Source organism: Artibeus jamaicensis, unplaced genomic scaffold, assembly GCF_021234435.1.
Source record: "Artibeus jamaicensis isolate MK-2021 breed Jamaican fruit bat unplaced genomic scaffold, CSHL_Jam_final contig_233, whole genome shotgun sequence".
Classification (NCBI taxonomy): domain Eukaryota; kingdom Metazoa; phylum Chordata; class Mammalia; order Chiroptera; family Phyllostomidae; genus Artibeus; species Artibeus jamaicensis.
This window is the reverse complement of record NW_026521486.1, coordinates 36,057,871-36,077,028: the sequence shown is the minus strand read 5'-3', so window position 1 is coordinate 36,077,028 and position 19,158 is coordinate 36,057,871. Positions and strand designations below refer to the sequence as shown.

The 19,158-nt window shown below is 43.9% G+C and overlaps 2 protein-coding genes across 9 annotated transcripts in view; one reads left to right on the top strand and one right to left on the bottom strand.

Annotated features, from left to right (window-relative positions):
* Positions 1–19,158, bottom strand: part of PPFIBP1 (PPFIA binding protein 1) — a 160,228-nt gene that overhangs the window by 70,177 nt on the left and 70,893 nt on the right. The gene's annotated exons all lie outside the window — the stretch shown is intronic.
* CUNH12orf71 (chromosome unknown C12orf71 homolog) lies at positions 17,598–19,046 on the top strand. Its single transcript, XM_053661424.1, has 2 exons — positions 17,598–18,251; positions 18,735–19,046. Exons 1-2 carry the CDS (start codon positions 17,598–17,600, stop codon positions 19,044–19,046), a joined length of 966 nt encoding a protein of 321 aa, XP_053517399.1.

The window sequence follows — 19,158 nt, the reverse complement described above, 5'->3', positions numbered from 1 at the left end:
TGAAAGCTCTCATCACACACAAAAAATACTTTTGTAACTCTGTGTGGTGATGGATGTTAGCTTCACTTATTATGGTGATCATTCACAATATATATAAATACTGAATCATTATGTTGTACGTTTGAAACTAACAAAATGGCATACATCAATTACGCCTCAATAAAAAAGGCTTCAAATAAAATGAACGAATGGTTATGAAAACAAAAATGGAGAGACAGGCACTGATTGGAGTATAACAAAAATTCATAGAATATTAGTGCAATGCGACTAGATTGAGGAGGGGGAAAAGCTGGTGGTGCAATAATACCCTGTGTCATGAAACAGAAGACTCCCAGTCTTGCAAACGTGATGGGAATCATATGCCCTCCCTCAACTTCTGCCCTACTGGTCAGAGCACAGGGTTGCAACCTTTTCTTTGTAATTCATTAATTAATTTATTTAAAAATTATAGCTGTCATACAATATCATAGTAGTTTCAGGTGCACAACATAGACATTTGACATTTATATACCTTATAAAGTGATCTCCAAGTCTAGAAACTGTCACTGCACAAAGCTGTATTATGATATTACTGACTATATTGCTATACATTACAACTCCATTTGTTTCATACCTACAATCTCTTCAGTATAAGGCAGCAGCTCGTTGAATTTGCAGAGTCCAAAAAATGGTTTGAGAAAATGTGTTAAGTGCCTTGCACATGCCTGTGCATTAGAGTCCATTTTAAGGACTCAATAGTGCAACTACAATTTCTGCCCCTGCCAATACCCGCTAGGACACTGTGTGGACGCCTTTCCTGCTCACCTCCTCTCCATGAAGCCCAGAGCTTAGCGCCACCCTCCACTGGTTCCATAAATACTTTCTCATGGCAGACCAAAAAGAAGAAAATCCTCTCCTACTCTACAAGTTATGCTAAAAACCAATGAAGATATGGGTATAAAAAGGGAGAAAAACACACGGGAGGGAGAGAAACAGGAATAAGAAAAGCAAATAACATCTATTAAGTGCTCACCCAAATGTGCAAGCTGGAGCATTGGTGCTGCAGGACTCTGACAGGAGGAGGTGAGGGGGGGGAGGGAGAGAAAGTCTCCAAAAGCATGCAGAGCCACGAGCATGCCCCAGGATTCTCATTTTTCTTAACTTGCGGGAGCTTCCAGTATGTAAGCAAAAGTTCATGGCCGCTGGGAAATCTTGCTGTGATGACAAGAGGGAAGCAGCTGCCAGAGACGAATCTCTGCTAAAACCATCTTACCAGGGGATAGGAAGAGAGACTAAACCTCACGTAGCCACATGGAATGTTTTAGACCTGTGGACTAAGGCCCCAGTAACAGAGCTGTACCAAAGTGTGCAAAGAAGATGGGTAGTTATCTACTCAAGGGAAGGAACTAGGAGTTCAGTTTCATTGCCCTGTAACCCAACGAGAGGTCAGAGGGAGGTGGAACTACTCAAGAACAATTCATCAGCCAAGGTGGAAAACTAGTTCAGGAGATTGATGTCAAAGGCCAAAAGACTGTTGCTGAGCCTGATACTTCAGGTCTCTGGGTGAAATATTTAAAACATCTTCATGTTGAAGCTCTGAAGGAAGAACAACTCTGGAGGGTAGAGTTTAGTCACTTTGGAAACTGGAATTCATGTGGAGTCCTCTAGGTGTCTCTTCTTTGGAGAAGTCAAAGGCCAGAATCAATGGGTTAACCAGGTGGTTGCTGGAAAGCCTGGGCTCCTCCCTGCAGCTCCTTGGGAGTTTCCACTGTCCTCTGGGACTTCCGCCCACAGGAAGCCCGGCATGGCAATCAGGAAGCATCGACTGTAGCTTCCAGAGCAGGTCTGGTCCTTGGCCCTGGAATAATCTAGAACTGGGAGATCCTCTCAATCTGTCTAGTTGCTTCTGGAGAGATGGGGGTCCTGGGCCTTCCTGTTAGGTACAATCGACAGTTCAAGGCTCCATAAATAAAAAGAAACCAGTCAGAGACCGAACGTCTGGAATACAAATCTACGTTTTAAAGGCTACCTGAGATGGTTGATGTCCTTATGTTTAACGGTTTTATAAAAAATGTACCCTACTTCAGCCCAGGCCAGCTGGCTCAGGTTGCTATAGCGTCATACCAAACACCAGAGGATGGAGGGTTCGATCCCTGGTCAGGGCATGTACCAGATGCAACAAATTGATGTTTCTCTCTCACATCTTTGTTTCTTGTTCTCTTTCTCTCTCTCTCTCTCTCTCTCTCTGTCTCCCTTCCTCTCTCTCTAAAAATCAATAAACATATCCTCAGGTGAGTATTAAAGTAAATAAATAAATAAATAAGCAGTGTACTTCTTTGGGGTTGGCTTTGGGGTTGGCTAGCAAGTGGTAAAAAAAAAAAGCCTATTTTATCAAGAAATGCATCTCTTACGAGAGTGGGAAAGAAAATGATTCTCATTTATTACATCATTTTTAACACCAAGAGGTCAAGTGCAGGAAGGATGTACATGCTCATTTCAAGTCCATGTGGAATTCTCACATGGGGCGGAGGTGTGGGAGGGAGGAAGGTGGAGATTGAGAGAGAAAAACATCTCTCTCCCCCGTACATATCCTAACCAGGGATCAAACCTGCAGCCTTTGGTGTGCAGGATGCCACTCCAGCCACCCAGGCCACCTGGCCAGGGCAAGGGGCCCCTTTCCTAAAAAGAGGAGGCAAAAGCATAGTGAGATCCCCTAAGCTAACCAAGAACTCACCTATAAGAAAGTCCTTGTTTAGAAGGTATTCAGTGTGGGGGAGGGCAGGAAGAAAGGAAAGTTGGCTCTTTAATGATGAAGAGAGGACTGACCTTCTGTCATATGGAGAAACATATACACACACACATATCTTATTTAGTACAAATTTTATGTCCTACTTCATCTTAACAGTAATGCCTAGTGGGGCCTTTCACACAGTCAGACCGGACCCTGACCTCCTTCCATACTGCTACGAACTCACAGAGGCACAGGCAATGAGGATGCCATATGGTGCGTAGCCCTAAATTCTGTTTCCAGAAGTGATGGTAGCTTTATTAACAGATTGCTGATATTTTAAAAGACCCCTGAGGGGAGGCAAAACCTGACTCATTTAATACAGATAGGAGAAAAGGTCCCACTCATCATGGTCTCTTAGGCAGGAGAAACAAAATCTGAGTAGAGCCTCAATACCCAGAAGCCTAAGAAGGGACATACCATCACATGAGCACACGACACCCTTGGGAACGGAGAGTGAAGCATGGGAAAAAGACAGGAGCCCACCAAGTGCAGCGGGAGCCAGGGGTCTGCAGCAAAAGAGGTTTGGAAGATGTCTGACCTTCCAGAAACCGGGAAAGGCCCCGAGGAGAAAAGGAAGACATCGTTCAGCTCAAGAATCTACAACTCAGCAGTCCCTGGACAGTATCACAAGGACCTGGCAGGAAATTCAGCGGCAAGTTGATGGAATAAACACCAGCCCAAAGCACTGGAGAGCTGTGAGTGTCAAAACTGCTCAGCTAAACAAGACCTAGGTGGAAAATAAAGGCTGTGCAAGAATGGCGTAACTCAAACTAGTGTCAAGTAAAAACACACCACGGATCAACATGTTATATTTTAAATCCTCCGAACCCGGAATAAGGTCATGGATTTGGATGGGAAGGGAAAGGCTGAGGTCCCCTTACTGAAGGTGCTGCTCTCACATTTGTTTCCATTTATTGAATACTTTTTGGCCTAGTGACTCATAAAATGAACATGGGAGAGAGCGCTGTTATCTGCAGAACCAACATCAACACTGAGGTGCTCTGCTGGGTCAGGAAAAGAGGCGAAAATTGAGCTAATGTACAGATTTCTTTTGGAGTTATAAAAGATTCCAAACTAAATATTGCTAGATTGCTGAGGCTAATTTGTATCAGAGCTCAACTATAGGTGGTCTGATGGGTTGAACTGTGTCTCCCCCAAAATCCATATGTTGAAGTCCTAATCCCCAGGACCCCAGAATGTGACCTTATTTGGAGATGGGGTCTTGATAGAGATAATAAAGTTAAAACAGGATCACTAGGCTGAGCCCTGTTCCAACACAATTGGTGTCCTTGTGGAAAAGGGAGATTTGGACACAAATAGGCACAGAAATAAGATGATGTGAAAACAAGACAGCCACCTGCAAGCCAAGGAGAGAAGCCTGGAACAAATCCATCCCTCGAAGGCAGAGGACTCCCACCCTGCCAACACTTTGATCTTGGACTTCCAGTCTCCGGAACTGAGAATGCACCTCTATTGTTTTCACAGACCCAGTCGGTAGTACTTTCCTATGGCTGCTCTAGCAAATTAATACAAGTGGCAACACGTTGAGTCGGGGCAACTGCAGGCTGACCGACTGCCCAGAAGACGACGACCCGTGTTCACGAAGGCACAGGGCGTCCTATGAGGCAGCGCGTAGAGAGCCACGGGCCTGAAAAACCCAGCCACTGTCCTATACAGAAGAACGCGTTTTCGAGGCAAGGATCTGCCGGCTGTGTTGTATTGTTTTCAGTGACAACATTCAACAGCTGCCTTTTAGAACCCAGTAATGAACTTGATACACTAATTCTATTACATGCAGCATATGCAGCAATTTCAATATCAAAACAAACATTTACAGAGTGATTACCTGCTCCCAGAATCAAATTCTATTCCTACTGAGCGATGCAGCAATGACCTGAGGAGAGTGCCCACTGATGTTTGAAATTAAAGGTATTGTGCAAGTGTGGTTGAAGTCACACTCTCTTACACTCCCCCTGCCGCAAATAAAATGTTGGCATAACCATAAACCTGAAAAAAGACAAATATAGTAATGATAATATTCAACACTGAGCTTAAAAACAAGAAACAAAACTGTCCCATATCAAAGGCAAAATCATCATAATGATATTTAATCAGTGTTTGTTCAGGGAGAGATTTGTGCAAGGATCCTGGCAGAGGGGAGGTGATATATAATATGTACATCAAAGCCATGTAGGATTGATGAATAGTTTTGAACCAACAATGAAACTACTTAATAAAATGTTCAATTTAAATTTTTATAAGATGACTCATGCCAACCAAGAATTAGGTCTCCTCCCATTTCTTCCCCTGCCAGGTCTCAAATACTTCAAGCCATTTTCACAAGAGCAAACATGTCCCATGAAAGAACACCACGCCACTCCAATGAGCCGGGCCCTCCTCCACACACTGAAACCACAGTGGCTTTGTACATGCTCTTCCAAACTTAGATGCTCGCAGATAAACACATTCCGGAGTGGAAATTACTCCTGATCTTCAACTATGCGATAGGGCTAGTAAGCAAGGAGCACAGATATATTTTCAAGCACCACGCTGGTTTGAAAAGACACAGACATGTTATCCTAGTCATGCAAAAAAAAAAAAGATTTATATAGCTTCACAGTAAAAGCCTTTTCCTCTTCACAGTTATTACTACAGCGTCAGACTATCAGGGGTTTCCCCGAAGTTGTCCAGTATTCTACCTCTAAACAGGGCAAACAGACCTATATTAACTTTTAGGCAAACCAAATGACACCTTGCTCCAGGGTCACCCTTCTAGGCCGGGCAGGTTGTGTCCTGCACAGGGCACCCTGCCCTGGCAAGTGGAGGCTGAGACCCAAGCTGTCCCAGAACAAGGGCCGCCTCTGCCTGGAGGGCCACCGTTTTCCAATTGCACAGATGCCCTCTAAGGCCTAGTGCCACATTCCCCTCCTCCTCCTCGCTCCCCTCGGAGTACAGTGCGGAACCGTACAGGTGAGGAACACCTCGGCAGAGGGTATGGTTTCCCACACGCTTGGTGCAGGCAGCGACACTGTCCGTGGGACAGGACTTTAAAGAACACAGAGGGAGGTGTTGGCAAGGCCCACGTGGGCCATTCTGAGAATGCAGAGATCATCCTACCCACAAAGGGCTGTCACTGAAGGCTCTTCAGCACAGGGGTGACCTAATATGTTGCGTTTCTTTTAAAAAACTCTTCCTGGCTCCTATGTAGATGATGAATCAAAAGGGAACGAGAGAGGATGTGGGGAGGCCAGGGGAGAGCTGGTGGACAGACAGAACGACGACTGCACAGCAGACAGGACAGATAAGAAGGCGGCATCGGCTGGGCTTTGTGAATGGCTAGCTACGTGGAGGAAAACGTGGGAGAGAGGAATGATGTCCAGGAAGATGCCCAGCCTGTCTCACTCTCTCTCTCTCTCTCTCTCTCTCTCTCACACACACACACACACACACACACACACACACATACACACACACACACACACAAATTGGGCAGACGATGATGCTGCTTGCAAAGAACACAGGAGGAGGAGCAAGTGTGAGGGGTGAAACCAGGTCATGAGTTTGGTTTTGGAGTCGAGATTCCCACAGAGCAGTGGGTTAATGTGCCTTTCTAGAAAAATTTGGTACTAATATACAATGTGCCATTTTTACATTTTTCTTCATAAAATCTGAGAAATACAATTTTGACTAGAGTTTTACAAGCACTGTGCCTATAGGCTTAATATAAGATTTGTAATCAACTTATTTTCCATGACCACATTCCTGTCCCCACCCCCAGAGTCCTCTTGGTTGGACCAGCTGCCCCGAGAGTATACAAATCTCAGAAGAAAAGGGGTAGAAGATAAGCCCATGGGACAGGCGTTCTAGGTCACCTGACACCTGGATGACCACCCCCATCCCCATCTTACCCCTGAAGTTTGTTCCAGTCCTCACCCATAGGTTTTTGATAAGTCAAGACACCGAATTCCTTAAGAGAAGTGAGTCTCACTCGCCAGACCAAGCAGCATCAGCAGAACTTGGACACTTGTCAGAAATGAAAATTCCCAGGCCCCACCCAGACGTACTGAATCAGAAACTCTGGGGGTGGGACTCGGCAACCTGGGCTTTAACACACTCTCCAGGCGACACTGATGCACACTCGAGCTCAAGAACTTCTGACAATTAGCTTTCCTTCCTGTCTGCTTCCTAAATTCCCTATTTCTTTTTGCCTGTTACAATTTCCTTGGTGCTTCAAAATGGCAGTGGGTATCTAAGCAAAGCTCCTTCCCCAGGTGAGGCCATCCTCCCCCTTGGCCTCCCACTATCTCCCTGAAGGGGGCCAGACACCCAGTTCCATCTCCGAGGACCTGAGTCCAGCCCCCGTCCTTGAGCCACTCGTCAGTGGCATGGCCCTGAATTCGGCTCTGAGCTCCTCCTCTTCACACCAACTGTCCCACTAAAGAACCCTGCTCTCAGCTACATCAGCGTGTTCACAACAGGGGTCCTGCCTTTTATCTGAATTTGTCACAGTGTCTAATAGAGGGAGAAAGCCGAATAAAGTCTAACTGGTTGTTCGCAATGAGTGCTTCTCAAGGTGGAGTCTACCGGCAAGGGCAGGCTCCACTTCTATCAAACGAGAAATTGTGGGGATAGGGATCTGCATTGTCAATGCACTTGGAAATGTGATCACCCCTGGGGGAGACAAAACTCAGCTTTAAAACAACAGACTTAGATTAACTGCTTCTTGAGCACAGGACACTTGAACTAGGCCCTGAACTAACAAAATGAGAAGAGCTTGCCACCTTAACCTGGGTTCTACTACCTCTCTCTTTTTAATCCTCACCCGAGGACATGCGTGCTAGTTTATAGAGAGGGGAAGGGTTGGGGGGGCAGAAACATTGATCGGCTTGCCTCCAGTAAGTATCCAGAAGGGGACAGAACTTGAAACCCTTAGGTGCATGGGACCTCCAACTGCTTGCACCACCTGAACAGGGCAAGGGGTCTACTTCTTAAAGGTAGCCTGCAGCTTGTCCAGTGCTAACACATGGACATCACCCTTTGTGCTCTACAAATGTTGGGGGATCATTTCCTAACAGTGTGTCTTCCTTCCCCAGAGGACACTTATGGAATTGCTTTTCCAGTCCTAAGGATTTCTATCTTTTTATTTTCAGTCCAGGAATTTGGGCTGTAAGACTGTTCAGAAGATATCCTTTCCACCTATTTCTCCTAGAATTTGTAAATTGTCAATGTTTACATTAGTTTCAACATAACTTAAACATGAATTTTTTTAGGTGTAAAAAAACCCACCAAAATAGCTGCCAAATGGCAAATGACATTATTTATAACTAGTGACACATTGTTCCACAGCCAAAAATATTTCCTGGCTTTAGTTCTGAAAGCTAACTTACTCCCCCACAACCAACTGCTCCGCAACCTCCTCCTATCAAGTAGGTGCATGAGCTCCATCCCCCCATACACACACCCCCAAAATGCCTACAGACAGACAGATCCACTGTCAAAACAGTTACTACAAAAGCATGTTATATAACAGAAGCAGAAAAAAAGTCCAGAGCCAAGTGACTTTTAATACTAGTGCAAGAGAAGTAGTTATGAAACAGAAATGACAAGCTCTTTCCTGGAATTAGCACTGGGTCTTTCTCAAAACAATTTGTGCTCATCTTCATCTTGTCAAACACACATAAATCTTTCTTTTTAATTGCACTAATTAAAATTTTACCAGTCTTTCTAAACTGAGCTGTGTAGGAAAAATAGCCACACACATCTGAAGTCTATAAAAATTACTAGCCTTGTATAAATGCTCTTAATTTTATCTTCTAAAAATTGACAAATTCCATTTCTGAGCTTCATTTTAAGGAGATAATTTCAATAAATGTTCATGGGTAGAGCCTATACTGGCTCGTTCTGGCTAACAGAAAACTGTGGGGTTTTTTAAAAAAATGAGTATACTTAACATGTAAAAGTCACCTTCTTTTAGGTGCACAATTCAATGAGCTCTGATCACTGCACACAGTTGGGTAACCACCACCAAAATCAGAAAAATTAAACAGTACTGGCTTGTATTTGTGGCTCAAATTCCATTTTTCTTGGACAGAGCTGACTGAGGTCATTTCTATCCTCTCTTGTCCCTATGTAGCCGACACCACTTCCCCACTGCTGGCTCTTGGCAACCAGTCATCTGATTTCTACACCTACCGTTTTGTTTTTCTTAGGCTGGGAAAAATATATCCTCTTTTTATCTTGTATCTTCTAATTTTCCATAATCATCTATTATTGGTTTTGTGGTTTTAAAAAAAAGTTCTTTTTATCTTCAAAATATTTGAAAAAGCATTGATCATTCCTATAGTTTTTATTAACCCATGTCATTTTCATGAATAAATGTCCTTTTCATTAACCAGTTCCTAAGCTGGTAGGCCACCACAAATGCATTCTGGGTCACAAACTACCTTCCCAAAGGAGACACGCACGAGTGGTTCATAATTGAAAAGAGGCCATTGTGCAGCCACACAAGAGCATCTGTTCACAGATGCTGGGGGAGATCTGAGCCAGAGGTGGAGAACTTCCTGTAGTTTAGGCAACTTCCTGTCGCTTAATTTTCTTTAGCCTCGGGCACCAGGAGAGAATGCTGTATCTGTGCTGGGGAAAAGTTGCAGAGAAATATAAAGCACAGTGTTGGTAAATCATTTAAAGATGGGAAGGGGAGCAGGGAAGGAGGTTTTGGTCCACAGGCAGCGTCTACTGGTGAGAACTCTGAAATGGCTGAGGATAAATGGCCAGAGAGGTGAGAGAGACACCCAACCTGCATCTGGCCTCAGCCCTCCCTCCCACCCCAGGCACACCTGTTCCCATTCTGCTTTTCCTCTAGTTAGTTAAACTGAATTATTACGTATAATAGGCATTCACATTGCCTGCTCCTATGCACATGCATTCTTCATTTGTTCTTCAGATACTGTATACCATCCTTCTGATTTTCCAGAATATAAGGAAAACATGGTCAGCTACTTCTTATCGATATTTTCTCCCATTGGGTTAGCTAGGGAACTGTGTACCAAGCTACCTGCTCCTGAATTCTTGGAATCCTTCCGGATAATCAGCTTGAGCATGTCTCCTTAAAGTTCTACCCCTCACTCACTCCCGCCTCGGCCCTTTCCTTCCAGTCCCCTAGAGAACTAAAACAAACGTATTTGCATTTTGAGCACTTGACTACTAGTCCTTTAAGGTGAGGTCAAGTAAAACACTTTGGTCTGTGGTTTCTTGTTTCCTCGGAGGTAAATAAAAGCACCAGGGAAGTCTATGCCCCCCCATCCTTTCCCCAAAAGATTTCTTGTGGAAACTTTTCCCACCAAGTGTATCGCCTATCCAACTTAGAATGGTGCCAAAGGGAGAGTTGTTGGCCTCAAAATGATTTGGATCTATGGTGTCTGAACGTCCAGGTTGGATGACAATCATTTCACCAGACCTCTGCTTCACCCCAAGGACCCCTCCCGGGCATTTCTACCCCAATAGGAGAATATACTAGAAATGGAAAAGGCTCCAGTGGGGCTTGTAAGTGACACAGTGGGAAAGGAGGCTGACTCTGGTGGTTCCCCGTGACCTCCAGAATCCGGGAGAACTGCGATGACCGGGCACCCTGCGGGAGGAAGCAGACACTGCCCAGGACAACATGGGCGTGCCTTTCTCTGCTAGAGGCTCCAGACCAGTGGTGGGGAAGCCAGTCAGATAACCACACAGAACAAGTGTGATTATTAAATGTGCACATGAGTTTTACACTCAATCAGGGTTGGAAATGAAGCTATCTTGAAACTTTAAAATTAAAAAAAGGAAAAAATTTTTCCCTAGAGTGGTACCACTGAAAGAGGAAGAAGATATTTGAGCTTCCTAAATTATGGAATAAAAATAAAACATTCATCAAGCATTTCCCATTCATTCACTAATCACTATATTCAATCACTAATCATTACAAACACACTACAAAGAAAACATTATTATCTCAATTTTATAGATGAAGCAAAGCCAGGATAAAAATGGGTTTGCTGCTGCTAGAAGTAGCCTAGAACTTAACAGGCACTCACTTGGTAGGAACACAGGTGTTAAATTAATTTGAAAAATTTGAAAAATACAGGAAGTATTCTAACAAAGAGCTCGGAGAAGCCAAGCTTCTCTGGCGTTTGATGTTGGTATCAGTCTCTGCCTGAGCTACATATGATCCTTGACATTAGGAAATAAGAAGAGCTGTAAATTACATTTGACAACTGCATAAATGATCTGCATTTAGTTCTCACTTATGAAATGAACTGGCTCCATCAGGCAGTAGCCTGGACACAGGACTTTAAAGAATTCAATCCAGCTCCAATATGCAGTTAATACCCACGATGCCTCCTGGAAAGGGTTGATGTAAAAACTAATGTATATACTCAGTCAGTTATATGGTCTGCAATTTTTCAAAATGGCCAGTTGTGAACAAAAAATGATCATTATTGTTAACCCCTTCTAGGGCAGTTAGCATTTGAATGACTAATTAAAAGCTCACATAAACAGAAAACCAAGTCAACTATGTTTCTCTTTGATAAACACTAAAGGGTTGCCATTAAGCAGCTGCCCCAATGATTTTTCATTGTTTAATGGTGGGCTATGGTATTATACAGATATTCCCACACTTACATAAACTAAGCACAAGGCTCTATCCAACTCAGTTACTAAACCATTCAAGTGGTGCCCTCAGTGAAATATTTCCACCAGTTTTGTTTCTAGATGCTTTGGATGAAATACTGTCACCTGATCCCAGCAAGTGAGCTAACTCTTGATGCCGGAATACTGTCCCAGGTGGCTCTGATGAAACTTCCTTTCGTTCAGGGTGCTACCCAAACACACAAAAGGACAGAGCACAGGAAACTTCCAGGGCAACTCTGTCCCACCAAAGTTTCTGCAATGATGGGAATATTTTGTCTGCCTTGTGCACTTAGGTAGCCATGAGCACAGGTGGTCACTGTGCACTTGACCTGTGGCTGGTGTGACTGAGAAAACAATTTTTTATTTAATTGTAAATATAATTACTACATGTGCCTACAGGCTATTCTATAAAACAGCACAGTTCTGGAGCTCACAGACAAGGCTGTTCACCATGACCAGTGTGGCTCAGCTGCTGGGGTGTCATCTTGCAAAGTGAAAGGTCCCTGGTTTGATTCCCAGTCAGGGCACATGCCTAGGTTGTGGGTTCAGTCCTGGCAAGGGAGCATGTGGGAGGCAACCGATTGGCGTTTCTCTCTCACATCAATGTTTCTCTCCCTTCCTTTCTCCCTCCTTCCCCCATTTAAAAAAATAAGTAAATAAATAAATACCCACTAAGGCCTGCTTACCATTAAATGCTTGTATGTGTGGCAGAAGTTGGCCTAGACATTGCTTTCATTGCAATACCGGGAGGAGAAGTGAGAAAGGAGACCTATAGTTCCCATCTACTACCATTGCTGAGAAATCACATCAACCCGTGAGGCACACAGTCAGCTGAGGCCAGTTCGCAGTGGTGGCAGCCGAGCTCCCAAGGGCTTCTGGAGCAGAGCTGGACACTGTGAACTGCTCAAATTAGGACCAGGCTGAAAATACGCCACTCAGAGGGTTGTCATGAAAATTAAATGACCAAACATATGAAAGCACCTAGCGAAGGCTTGGTAACATTTCACTTAGCTTGCACCAAAACACTGTTTTCACCATCCTCCTCCTTCAATTCAGTACATAAGCTTCGACAGGGTTCTGTCTGTTTGGGAATGAACATATAATCAGAGCATAGAAAACTGTACCTGTCCTCTCCTCACCCCTAAAAATAAACACAGTAAATATTTCAGCTAATCTCGTTGGGAAAAAGGATGGCCCTGTCACAGTAGTTCTTATAAAACAAAACCAGCCATGGGAATAAGGGACTTTCTCTTTTCTAAAGAGCATCCCTTACAGTCTATTAACATTGATTTTTCCCCAGTTATTTTTACTGTAGTAAAATACACATAGCAGGAAATTAACCAGCTTAACCATTTTTTACATGTACAATTCAGTTTATTACTTACATTCATATTGACATGGGTTTTTGTCTTCAAAGGTAAATGATACATGAATGTGTACAGTGGTCCTCAGCACACATGAGACAAACTCCATTTTCGGGATGGTGATTGCAGTGGCAGATGTGGGGAAAGACGGGAGTTGGGGAAGGAGCACAGGGGGACTTGAGTTTTATGCAGAATGTTTTGTTTCTTTTCAAAGAAATGATGGATCAGCTATGGTAAATGTTAAGATAACCAAAATGAGTTATTAAGTACAGAGGTTTATTTTATTCTGACCTAATTTTAGACTTGCAGAGAAGTTGCAAACAGAGTATTCAAACATCCCTCAGCCCAATGTTAACATTTTAACACGAACATAATCAGAACAGGAAATTACGTTTGGTATCACACTATTAACTGAAATACACATATTGAAATCTCCCCAGGTTTTACATTAATGCCCTTCATCTATTCCATAACCCTATCTAGAATCCCGCAGTGCACGTTATTTCTCCTTAGTCTTCTGCAGTCTGTGGCAGTTTCTCAGTTTTTCCTTGCCTTTTCTGACCTTGACACTTGACAGTTATTCTGTTGAATGTCTCACAATTGGGGTTTGTTTGATTGTGTCTCACTATTAGGCCGAGAGTATGCATTACTGGCAAGAGTACCACAGAAATGATGTTGTGTCCTCAGAGCATCATATCACAGGGCCCATGATGTTTATTTTTGTATGGTTAAAAATATTTCATAATTTCATAAAATGAAGAACAAGAAGCTGTATTAGTCTGGATTCTCCAGAGAAATAGAACCAACAGTACAAATATTTATGTATGTGTATATACATAAACACACACACACACACACACACACACACACACATGAATTTTGAAAAGGAGGTTCATCTTAATGAACTAGCTTACACAATTATGGAGGCTGAAAAGTCCCAAGATCTGACATCAGCAAGCTGGAGACCCAGGAGGGCCGATGGCATTGTTCTAGTCAGAGTCCAATGGCCCGGGAAGCAGGAATGCTGACCATGTAAATTCCAGTCCAAGGCCTGAGGCCTGAGAACCTGGAGAGCTGAAGATGCCAGATCCAGTCTGAGCACAAAGACAAGAGAAGACCAAGGTCCCAGCTCAAAGACAGGAAGAGAGAATTCTCCCTTCCTCAGTTTTTTGTTCTATTCAGGTCTTCAGAGGGCTGGACAATGCCCCACCCACACTGGGGAGGGCCACCTGCTTTACTCAGTCTAAGGATTCCAATGTACATCTCATCCAGAAACACCCTCCCAGACACACCCAAAATAATGTTTAACCAAATAAATATCTGGGTTAACCGATATAGGCCCACTCAGATTAACACATAAAATTAACCATAACAGCAGCTTAATTTCTAAATTATAAGCTTTTCAAATCCCATCAAGTCAAATGGATTTTAGGAAGTGGTCCAAATTTTAAGGTTACCATTATCACTGGCTTCAGGCCTAAAACATTGTAAATTCATGACATACTATCATTTTAAAACCTCAAGAGGCTTTTATTATGGACGATTTGCTTCAAGAGAAAAGGTAATGAGGAGCCAGCTTAAGCTATTTAGATAATATGACTTCGATCCAAGAGAAGCTCGGCCAGCAAGTCAAATCGGCCTTAAAGAAATTAACGCAAGGGTATTGTTAATGAAAACCAAATCCCCTGACCTGTTATGAGAGGTGAAAGCCAAGTTGCCTTGCAGAACTGACCACACTCTGCAGGTGGCATCCTAAGGGTGACTTGCGTCACTGCTACTTCCAGGAAAGAATATCTGAATGACTACATATTGAACTATTAACAGTCAGTTTCCTTTTTTCGGGGGCAGAAGAGGAGCTTTGGGGACTTTTACTATTTGAGCTGCGTATTTTAAAAGAAATGTAAACATGTATGTTTAAAGCCATGCCTCTTTTTGATATATAAAAAATGTATTGTTTCTTTTAATGCTATTTAAAACTTGAAAAACTTTTTGAAAAGCATAAAGCAAAAACAAGTCTAAGCAATGTTAATATAAGAATATGCTTTTCCGAAGCACACAAGCACTGCATCCCTAGGAAACTCTGAGTGGGCGCCCTACTCCCTTCCTAAAAATGACCGGACTGACTAGACAGTCTCCCACTGCCTCACAGTTTAGACCAGACTGGAGGCTGCTGCAGTGACAATGACCATGGTAACTGCTCATAGAAAAGGCTTATTTGGTTTAGTCTATGCAACTGAGAGCCTTCGGTCCGACATGAGGACCCACATCTGTCTTCAAAATCGCATACCTGGAAACGGACAAGGACAGATTTTCTATCTCCACCCACAAAGTACCCACTGAGAACACCTCGGCAGTGAAGGCAAAGTGACCAGACTGGATCACTGGGGAGCTATGATCTGACCCATCCCCAAATAATTGCATGATGCCGCTGGAACGGAAGGGTTAATGACAGTGGCTAAGGGAAGGGCAGCCTGGGAGGTGAGAGGGCGTGGTGAGCAGCAGGGATGCCCAGGGGAAGAAGAAGACAAAAACAGCAATTCTAGAGGGACCAAGACACTTGAGTTACTGAAGACGCAGTCAAGATAATGTTAGGAACAAGGAGAAAAGAAAAAGAACCAACTAGCGGATCTGGTGTTCTTAAAAAATGCTGATTTAATCTCAGGAATAAGGCAGAAGCTGAAAATCTCAAAGAAGAAAATGTGGTACTTAACAATGCATTCCTCCAAATTATTCCACATCCATTTTCATTTTCTCCCTTCCAACATCACAGAACAATATATTCCTTTTATTACAACCAACCTGCCTTCCCATGCCAGGGACCCCGCCCTTACTTTCTCCAAACGAAGCAGCCAACCTTTATATGTGAAACTCTCCCCAGTACTGACTCCTTACCTCTTTTTATTTGGAGGTGTGTACAGAAACTGACTTTGACTCTGCATCCTCCTCTCGCTTTCTCATTCAGACACCGCAAAAGTACAGTCTGTGTCCACCGTTCCTACTTCCTCTCCCCCCATTCATCCCTCGACCCAGTGCAAACTTTTGGATTCCATCCTCATCAAAGCCAAGCAATAATTTTCATGCTGCCATGTCCATTGGAAGTTTAATTTTGTTTGTTTTAACCATGTCAGGTATTTCAATAGACTTTGAATTGCATGGAAGAGTGCCTGATAAATGAACATCACCACCCTAGTACAGGCTTACAGGATAAAAATCCAAGTTCCTGGGAGCGGGGAGGGGGAATGGCTTCCATGACCTCAGTGACTCCTGCTTGACCTCTCCTCTCCACATGACTGGCTGTTTCGCACCCAGGGTCCCTGCTCATGCTGTCCCCTCTGCCTGAAAGGCCCTCTTCCCCCAGCCACACCCCCAATTTTCGCCTAACTTCCACTTATAAACGCATCAGAAGCAACCTCCTGAGATCTCAACCATGGCTACACAAGCACCGTTTTGTTCTTCCGCCCCATTATTTTTAAGTTCTGTTGCTGCACTTACCTCTCTGTGCTATAACAGCGTGCTTATGTCCACCTCACCAAATAGGCTCTAAATTTCCTTGAAATAGGAAGCATCTTAGACATCTACGTGAGGAGAGGGAAGTAAGCACCACTGTGGAAGCAACCATCCTTCACCCTCAAGAGGAATCTTCTTCAGCCCAGGATGGTGTGGTAATGGAATATTCTGGAAGCAAGGGATAGGTCTTGTGGCTTTCTACGTCTTTTTTCTCTTTCCATTTTTCTGACTATACTGTGGATCTTTGTGTTGCCATGGCAACCAACAGTCCAGAACACAGACCTCTAGCTGTTATCCTTTTAGCCACGGAGACACAGGAGCTGAAGGATTTTGAACATCGAGTTTAAGGCTAAGTTGGTAGCACGTTTCACACAGCAGCCACCAGGACAGAGAACAGCAGCGCCCGCCCTGTGCAGGTAGGTGTCTGTGTATCCTCCTTCCCTGCCCTCCCCGCCCCCCGCCAACTTACTGGGCCATGGTAAGAAAAGCTGGACAAAAAAATGCCATCAGATAGTGGGAGGATGTCATCTAAATGACTCTCACCCTTCTGGAAGCAGTTTGGTATCAACTGTCAGGAGCCTTTAATATGCTTGTGATCTTTGATCCACTCAACTCACACACAGGAATACAAAGACAAAGATTTATTGACAAGGGGGTTTACTGCATATCTATTAAAAACAATAACCACCACCTAATATTAATAAGAAACTGGTTGAAAAATGAGAGAATTCCCAAATATATGTTTATTATAGGTTATGCCATAAAATAATCTGTTTCAATGGATGTGACATTCATATCCACATATGTATGTGAATGGGAGTATGTATATGTACAAATGTGTGTACATATGAAAAGAAAAAATTATAAGGAAATCCACCAAAATATTTTTATGAGATTATCATTATCTTTGAACAAAGGGAATTTACTTTCATCTTTGTATTTTTTATATTTTTCAAATTTTATACAATGGTAATTTTTCTTTCATAAGTTCTCTCAGCCGCACTAAGACAGATAATGTGAGGCATCAGGCAAAGATGCTTAGTAGAAGGACTGTTATATGAAGATAGATTTTTAAAGGGGGCGGGCTGTCTCTTTTGCCTTTCACTGGAGATTGCAACACAGGATGAACTTCTATCAGAGTGGGATAGTTCCAAATGGAAAAAGGAATGGATAATGTTACTGCTTACATGCACAGACAACCCTCTTCATCTTAACCAATCTCATGCACTTTTTCTTTCTTTTGAAGATTGCTGAGATTAGGGAGACCTCACATTTGAGCCTTTGAATCCATGGCGGACTTGCTCTCCAGCAGCAGCTGTGTTGACTTAGAGGACCGCAGCTCTGTGTCAAGCCTGAGCCTCTCTGTGGGCTACTACCCTGGTGAGGACACCTTCTCCTGCCAGAACACAACCTCCTATGAGAACACATTTGCCGAGGGGCCCTCAATCCATTCTGTCCCTCCTTTCCAAGGGTCGTGGCAGACTGACACTGTAGGGAGACTCCTGGAGAGACAAGACCACATTCAGGACAACCCAGAGCAGTTCTGCCAACTAAGCATCACCCTGGCCTGTGGTACTGACATGAGCTCTGACCATTCAGACTCCATCATCAGCTGGGGTCTCCATGGAGACAACCTGTGGATAAACAAGTACCCCGAAGAGAAGACACAACTGACACTCAGTAAACTCAATGGTCTTGTGCAAAAGCTTGAACAATTTCTAGAAAATCAGAGAGATGACAAAGATGATGAGTCTGTGTTCCCTGAACCTGCTCAAAAGAAAGATGTGCAGCTGTTCAGCAGCACCTCCCTGGATATGGCGCAGGTCAGTCATCAAGAACATGACCCTTGTCAAGGCTTGCCTGTGCTCAACCCACAAGCAAATGAGGTCGTCATCCAGTTCCCACAGGTTCCTCCAAGGATTCAGGAACATGAACTTGGTCAGGTGAGCCCAGAGATGCCTCACAGGCCAGCAGAGGACAGGCCTGATGGAGGGGCCAGGGAAAAATGCAGGAAGCATTGCTACCTGCCATGAAGCAGGGTGGCCCTCTGGGTGTCTCCCACAGCCAGGAGTGGGAGACAGATAACAGCAAGGAAAGCGGTCAGGGTGGAGTTGAAGGCAAAATATTAAGCACCACTGAGGGAGAGAAAAGGACAGGAAAGCAAAGCAAAGCAAAGGCTAACAACCATGACCACAATAAAGTGTGTGTGTGTGTGTGTGTGTGTGTGTGTGTGTGTGTGTGTGTGTGTGTGTGTGTGTGTGTGTAAGTACAGTATTAATGAGCATGGGAACTTTGTGTTGACAGTTGGGTTGTTTTCTGGTAAAAGGATTTGAGCCGCAAAAATGAGTAAATATCCATATTTACTCAAAAATGAGTAAATATCTATATACTACACATACCTTACTCATCACTTGTTTCCTTGGCAGACAACAAGCCGAAGCAGTGGCAGCCACAGGACAGGCACTGCGGAGACCTCCCCGAGCTCATCAGATCAGCTGGAGGAGGGGGACAGGCATTCCAGCACACAAGCCCTCTCCTGGCTGAAAGTCTGGTGGGCCTTCCGCTGGCTCAGGCAGAAAGTCCTCTCATTTTGGGGAAGACAGCACCCCCAGAAGCCCACCGAGTACCCCTGCCTGCTGACACAAAAGAAAAGACTCTCTCACAGAAGCAAGAGAATCCAACCTCAAGAATCCATTGAATTAGAACACCCTGTGTTGCAGGATTTTGAAACTTGTTGACTGCCCCTGTTCTTCGATCCCCGTGAGTCCATTTTGCCCCAATAAACAAAACCCATATTCTTGTTATCCGTGCCTTCCTCCTCCAGCTCACCACCTGACTCAGGCTGAAAGT